Source organism: Anneissia japonica, unplaced genomic scaffold, assembly GCF_011630105.1.
Source record: "Anneissia japonica isolate Jap-2015-1 unplaced genomic scaffold, ASM1163010v1 scaffold468_len270531_cov130, whole genome shotgun sequence".
Taxonomy (NCBI): Eukaryota; Metazoa; Echinodermata; class Crinoidea; order Comatulida; family Comatulidae; genus Anneissia; species Anneissia japonica.
The window spans coordinates 76,254-83,437 of NW_022703041.1; the positions used below are offsets into that span (position 1 = coordinate 76,254).

A 7,184-nucleotide genomic window follows, 5' to 3' on the forward strand; every position below is an offset into this window, starting at 1 on the left:
TGTGCATATGGATAGTACTTGACATGAAGTATACCTGTGTGAAGTTTCAACAAAACAGGCCTAACGATGGTGAAGTTATGATCAATCAAAAAATTTGCTACGTAAAACGCAAAATTGCGCGTAGATGATGTCACGCGTGACTGATCACGCTGAAAAGCTTATTGTATCGATTCCACCCCAAGACTAATAATTGTTGAAGATATCATGTCGATCGGTTGAAGCAATCTTGAGATATCGTGGTCACAAATTTGGGGAGAAAGAAAGAAGAAAAAGAAAGAAAGAAAGATTCTGACAATAACAATAGGTGATCCGCTAATGTTAGCGGATCACCAATAATTTTTGTAATTAAATAGCATTTAAAATTAAAATTTGGAAGATTGATGTTTTTGATTAGGTAGATTAATAAGACCTGGTGTTAAATTTAATGATATATCATATGTGTTGCTTGAAATCTACAGTTTATATCGAAGGTATTTATGTCTCATTATAATACATAATTTTGTTATAAAAGATTGGTAGAATTTATATTTTATTAGATACTTCTTTGCTTATTTATTTATTTACCACATTTTTATAGTGCCCTTTCCATAAGTAATCATGTTCAAAGGCGCTTTACATTATAACTACACCAAAACAAGATAAACAATCAATTAAAAAATAAATAAAAAAATAGATAGGGACATATATTACTTAAATTACAATGACCAATAAAACATTACTATCAGTTACAATTGAGAAAAAATTAAGAAAAATATGATAAGTTAAAATTGCTTAAACTACGCAATTAAGATAGGAAAAATACAATTCAATTCACATTAATATTAAAATTATTGGTTCTATTATTATTATTATTTAATTAAGTTACGTTATTGGTAATTGGTAAGTTAAAATTATTGGTTCTTTTATTATTATTTAATTAAGTTACGTTATTGCACAATAATTATTGAATAAAAAATACATAACGTCGAAAAATGAATAGAATATTTTAACAGTTATCAGATTTACAACAAGAAGACATTGAAAATAATAAAAAACTGAATGTAAAAATGAATTTTAGAACTACCAAAATCAGGTTAATCTTATGATTTCAACAATTAGTTAATTTATAATAATGCTGCATCATATTAATTGAAACCATGTGGAAAAACATGAAAACAGAATAGAAGAAAAAAAACCACTCAGAACAAAAACAATGACTTTACCACTATATTTCCTGTACAGTCCTATTTTGTACAAGATGAAGTGGACACTGTTTTTTGCAGACATAACCATCTTTAATTTTTAACCACAATATATCATAATATATTTTGTAAATTAAGGTAACCATTTTGTCTATAATGCTGTGTTAAGTCTGTGATTTCTAAAAATATTATATGATTTGAAAATCAAGTTGTAATGAATTTTCCTGTGTATTTTATTTTTCATTGTTTTTAAAACATATTATTATTATTATTATGATTGAAAATGTTTAATATTGGTTCTTTGTTTCTTTTTTTTAGTTGTCGTTTCGTGTGGCTGTATTTACATGCTTCTTGCTGTAGGTTCCGTTTTGTGTTTCAAGTGTGGTAAGTTTTGCAAGTTGGAAGAAGTCCTTCCAAGAGATCTTATTAAATGCGTTTTCTTAACACATTTAATTTTATTTTGCTGCACATGACGACACCCATCGGCACTGATATTGTGAGACAATTGAAGTGGAGTTGAAAAGCTCAGTGGTTAAGATGCTCGCCTTCTAATCCCAGGGTCCTGGGTTCAATTCCTGTCACAGTAACACAACTTTTTCTCGCGACTAAACAACTCCACTCCTTAAGCCTTATGAAGAGACTTTGCTGATAAAGTATCACATTATTTCATTTATTTCAGAGATGAATATTGAAACAATAATATATTGTTTATTCTAGTGTGTATTAACATAGAAATAGAAATTTAACTTTCAACCAGTACAGGTAAAGTAGGGTACAGATAATAAGTTAAGGCTTATATGTATTCATTTACACAGCATGTACCTGATGACCATTGAGTATGTACACCAACCCAGCCTCAACGGAAAAATTTGAGTTAAAGTTGTGCAATAAAATGAAGATTATTTTCAAAAACCAGTTTATCAGATCTCTGAGTAAATTAGTAAAATTTGCCAAGCTTTCACCAATTCAACCAATTTTGGTTGCTGACCCATACAGGAGCTCTATATTTAGTTTAAAAAATGAGTCAATAAATGTAAAGCATGTTTACACTTAATATTTAGATGCTAAGTCTAACCCTTGTCTCGTATATCCCTTTGGTCACTTTGTAAGTACAATCACAATCAGCAATATTTTGCTTGGAGAAATGATCAATGTATATTTTGATTTACATTTAACACAGAAACTATCAGTCACTTTAGCATGACCAAGAAGAGAATTGACTATGCTTTAAAATTAGTCGTCTTGGTGTATATTAGATACAAAATATTTGGTGTCAAATTTTATAGAATGGTAAGTATTTAATTTAGTCAATTTGAGATTTTTTAAGAGAGATGGCAAGTGAACTTAAAATCAACTAAGTGGTTGGTTAAGTGGTTTTAATAATTTTGTATTGGTCATTTTGAATCAATATGAGCATGCAAGTCTCTACAAAGTAAAGCCGGATTTCCATAAAATTGCTGCATATATTGCCAACAGCTACAGTTGGATCACAAAGTACAAATAACAACTGGCCTGGAGAGGGAACCTACTGTAGACTAAATGTTATTTAGGACTGTAAGTGTTTTAAGCTTACCCTGCAATTTAACTACATTGTCATCGCAAAATTTTGTTTTCATGCGTTATTTGCATTGTTCAATGGTCACACCCTTTGTATCAATGCAATAACAACATTATACACCGGAGCAATACAATTGGTGATTTGAATGCATTTGAATTTGTAAATGGTCATAAGTTTTTGTGTAGTTTTATCATTTTTTTTGGTAGCTACAGTTTTAACTCTCTTTTAAATTGTAATTTTTAAGATACATGTAGGGCCAACATTAATAAAAGTAGATTCAAAAATTTTCAAAGTATTTGTTTCAGATTTTAAACAACTTTCATGCATTATCTTCTGAAAATATATATATTGTACTGAATAAAATCAGTTTTTATTTCACTCTTTCAGGTATTTTTGAAAAGCAGAAAGATGCACTGAAAGAAAAAGGTGAGTTCCTTTCACTAACATTCTTGTTAAAATATCACCTTATTTTGTTTGTCTTTCATTCATTGTGAATTGTATTGATGTCAAAGGCATCTTAATAACATGATTGGTAGTTTGCTTGAAATTGTATAGAACTTCAAATGATGTCACGATTTGCTTCTAATAAATATATAGAATTATATATTATCATTTTATTACTAATAATACTCAATAATAATTATTATTATATTTCAGAGTGGTTTAAAAATGTTGACTTTCGTATCATGCTTGGATGGGGTAAGTCCCAATATACGCCAAGTTTACTTTATTTAGTTTGCTTGTAGTTTAATTGATATTTTCAATCTGCATCTTCATTAAATTTGCATTACATTCTCCTTGTATCCCTCACATTTATTGACAGGCTAACTGTTTCTCCATAAATTGATTGAACTAATATAAAGTAGCGAATATTCATATTATTTACATTATTTTTATTTATAATGTACGAAGGGGTAATAATATCAAAATGGATGAATGTGGTTCTATTTTTATGATCAATGTTCAGTAATAATAATGCATTTTATAGTGCCTTCCACAATAAAAAAAAAATATATAAACCTCTCAAGATGCTGTTACACCACTAAAAAGATAAAACTTATAGATGAACAGTACAAACGCACAGAGGAGAAGCTGCGCACTCCTGATTTTGAGATGCTGTCACTATCATTACCATGTTCCTGCAAGCTCCAGTTCCTTCCTCCGAGGAGAGGCCAGCAGTCAAGTTTTTTTTACTTGCATATACTTTATACTTGACAAGGTTTAGTCTAAGACTAATGTAATGGATTGATTTATTCGGTGTAAACACTTCAAGGATAACTCACAGAAATCTGAGAAAGACTTATTTTCATTGGGGTCCTTCTGGTGGTGATTGGACAGCACACCAGAAAACAATCCCTTACTCTTTTCCGAATAGTGTACTGCGTTCTTTAACATGTACACAGGCCGTAGTGCACACGGGACCAGTAGCTTAAACTATTATAATTATCAAGAAAGCCATCATCATCAGATTACACCCACACATAAAAAATATTAATTTAAATATTTTGTCATTTGTAATTTGACTTCAATACATTAGTTACCATTGTATACATTTTTTTTGGCATCGCAGAACCATTGACAAGCTACTGTTTCATGTTTTCAATATTGATTAAATTTTTTATTTGATTTGTTTTGCAGCTTTCCTAGCGGCTGTCATACCTCATATTATAGTGGGTGTAATCTATGGTAAGTGTGACAATTTGTACCTTAGAAAATGTCTTTTTAGTTTATTAGCATTATATATGTAGATGTTAGATATATTTTATTAAGTATTAAAAATTGACTTCATAATTGATTTTTGCTTATGTAAAGTGTAAGTATTTTCTACTTCTGTAGTTGAACATATATGTTATAACATAATATTGACCAAGTAGAAAAGGATCTAAACACCCACCATCCACAACTTATGGAAATTTGTGTAGAAAATTTACAGAAAAATTATGACTGCTCATCATTAACCAGGTGTGAGAGAGAGATATTAGATCACTTTTATTCATCCTCACATCTTTTTCAGATAACTTTTCTTCAAATTGTGTGTTAGTAACACTCATATTAAAACCATTAAAAGTACAAAGGGTAGATATGGTAGTCTGTAAAACTTGGACACATACTATTAAGAACCAAAAACACTATTAGTAAATGCGCCACTTTCAAAAAGCTAAATTTAGAATTTGTACATAATGAAGGATAATGCTTCAACAACAGCATGGCATATTTTTGTGTAATTAAAATAGTACTGATGTAATTAATCTAGTAACTAAAACAAAGCAGTATGCTTGGTAATTATTTAGCTTATATTTGATAAAATATCTACATTAACAATAGTTTCAATTATATGATGATTACAATAATTAATCTGATTTGATGCAATGATATTTTTTTCTCTATACTTGCTGTCTAGTTGTGAAGACTACATAAAGGAGCCATTGCTAAAGTAAGTGTAATGATAGTATAAATACAATAATTGCAATTGAATAGATACTACTGTATAACATTGCTATACAATTCTGTGAGTACTGTACAGTAGATAGATGCTGTGTAAAGCACTATATTAATAATCAACCGCTGTGACATGTATGAGTAGTGTGTTACTATCATTTGAATCAAAAAATATCTACACATATGAACCAAGGGTTTTCAAAAGTGTTATGCAACTTTAAATTATCGGCAGCTTCCCATAGCTTCTAAGCGTTATTCATTCACTCTTATTATACATTTTTTTATTTTGACATCTTTCTGATTTAAGATCTCTCCATGAATTTTATTTATTCAGAAGGTAGAAAACCCGACGTATGCTGTGCATGATCTGACCAAGAATGTCAATGATGGCAACCATGCTCTCTATGGAAGCCGAGACTGAATATTCCAGCATCATATATAAATGTTTTTGTGAATACTTGGATGCAATGGCCTTCAGGCAAAAAAGTTGTGTTGCCCATCTGACCAACAGTTTTGATTATTTAGGGTCACTTTTTGTTTTGGTTTCTACCAAGAAGGAACCCAAATTACTTTATTTGCTGATGTCAAGCTTTTTGCTATCTAAACCATTTTAGGCCTGTAGTAACTATTTTACCATCCAAATTGTATAAGGTGAGTGATGTTGACAATGAACCTTAGAATTTGATTAACATTAAGAAAAAAAATTACTGATAAGCAGACCCTGATTCTGAAATGTCAGTTTGCTTGGGCAACACAACACTTTTTTGACCTCATAATTAGTTTGATTTTGTTTACATTTTAAGCAAGTTTACTACTGTTATTATCAATATATAATGCACAATATCTGGGATTCTAACTAGTTTTATTATTGTAGTTTTATCTTTGGTCCTAATATGTTAACCTATTGCTTGATGGAATACCATCCTTAATAATTAATATTTGAATATGTAAATGGTGAGGGTTTTGTTTATTAAAACACATTTTAAATTGGTAGATCTGCCTTTCGTTCCCTATGTTTATCAAAATCTTGGATCTGTCAATCAATCGCAATAACGTTATCAGTCATCACGTTTATTGTAGACAGTGCTGCATAAAGTGGCCTACATAAAATAATAACACAGAATTGTAGTGTTTTTACAAACGTAAAATTATGATAATATAAAATTAAAAGTAAACTAAAGTATCCAAGACAAAAATACACCAAACTGGAGTAAATTAACTAGGTATCAACCAATAAAATGCATCAATTAAGTAAATGTTTATTTTTTCCAGAAAAAGAAAATCACAATATAAAAATGTATGCTAGATGAAGAAAAAATAAATAAACAAACATCAACTCTAAAGGTAACAACTGTTTAAATGTACGTAATTGTTATTGTGATTTCAGTTTCTTCACCATACATCTATATTTGTTTTAAAGATATACGGTACTAATACCAAAATTTAATATTGTAATTTTTGTTTAATGAATTGGTAATTTTTATATTTCAAAAAGCATTTGGCTTCCATTCCAATTGAACAGACGTTTGGATCTCATTCCTATAATTTGATTTTACAGTATTCTTAAAACAGAAGGAGTAAAGCATCTGTAAACTGATAAATAAATTTATTATTATTATTATTATTTTTATTATTGTAAATTTTTTAAAAGTTGATTATTTATATGGTTCTTATAAATGACTTGTATTTTATTTTCATTTAAGAGCTCTTTTGTATTTCCGTGTCTTTAGGAATATGATTTTCAAATGTTGCCCTCACCCCATTGAACGTCATGGAAGCCACTGTTAATTAATGTTTTATTTTATTTGTAAATAATGATGACGGTTTAGGATAAATTTATTTGATTTGTTACTTGTTCTTTGTTGATGATGTTGGAAAAAACATTTTTTTAAAACCAAAAGTATCTCACCCCATTTGTAATTGAAAACTTGATGTATATTTTTGTGGTTTTTATCTTAAATATTAAAAATATTAATTAGTTTTATAACTGATTTCATGTTGTAATG

At 29.1% G+C, this 7,184-nt stretch overlaps 1 protein-coding gene across 1 annotated transcript in view; it reads left to right on the forward strand.

Annotated features, from left to right (window-relative positions):
• The window catches only part of LOC117104242 (limbic system-associated membrane protein-like), a 76,075-nt gene extending 69,352 nt beyond the window's left edge, over window positions 1-6,723 (forward strand). The window contains exons 9-14 of the mRNA XM_033244947.1: window positions 1,500-1,565; window positions 3,127-3,165; window positions 3,397-3,438; window positions 4,378-4,425; window positions 5,141-5,173; window positions 5,513-6,723. Of these exons, the coding sequence (XP_033100838.1) occupies window positions 1,500-1,565; window positions 3,127-3,165; window positions 3,397-3,438; window positions 4,378-4,425; window positions 5,141-5,157 (212 nt within the window). The 3' untranslated portion in view covers window positions 5,158-5,173; window positions 5,513-6,723. The remainder of the gene's footprint in view (window positions 1-1,499; window positions 1,566-3,126; window positions 3,166-3,396; window positions 3,439-4,377; window positions 4,426-5,140; window positions 5,174-5,512) is intronic.
• Window positions 6,724-7,184: the final 461 nt, after the last annotated feature.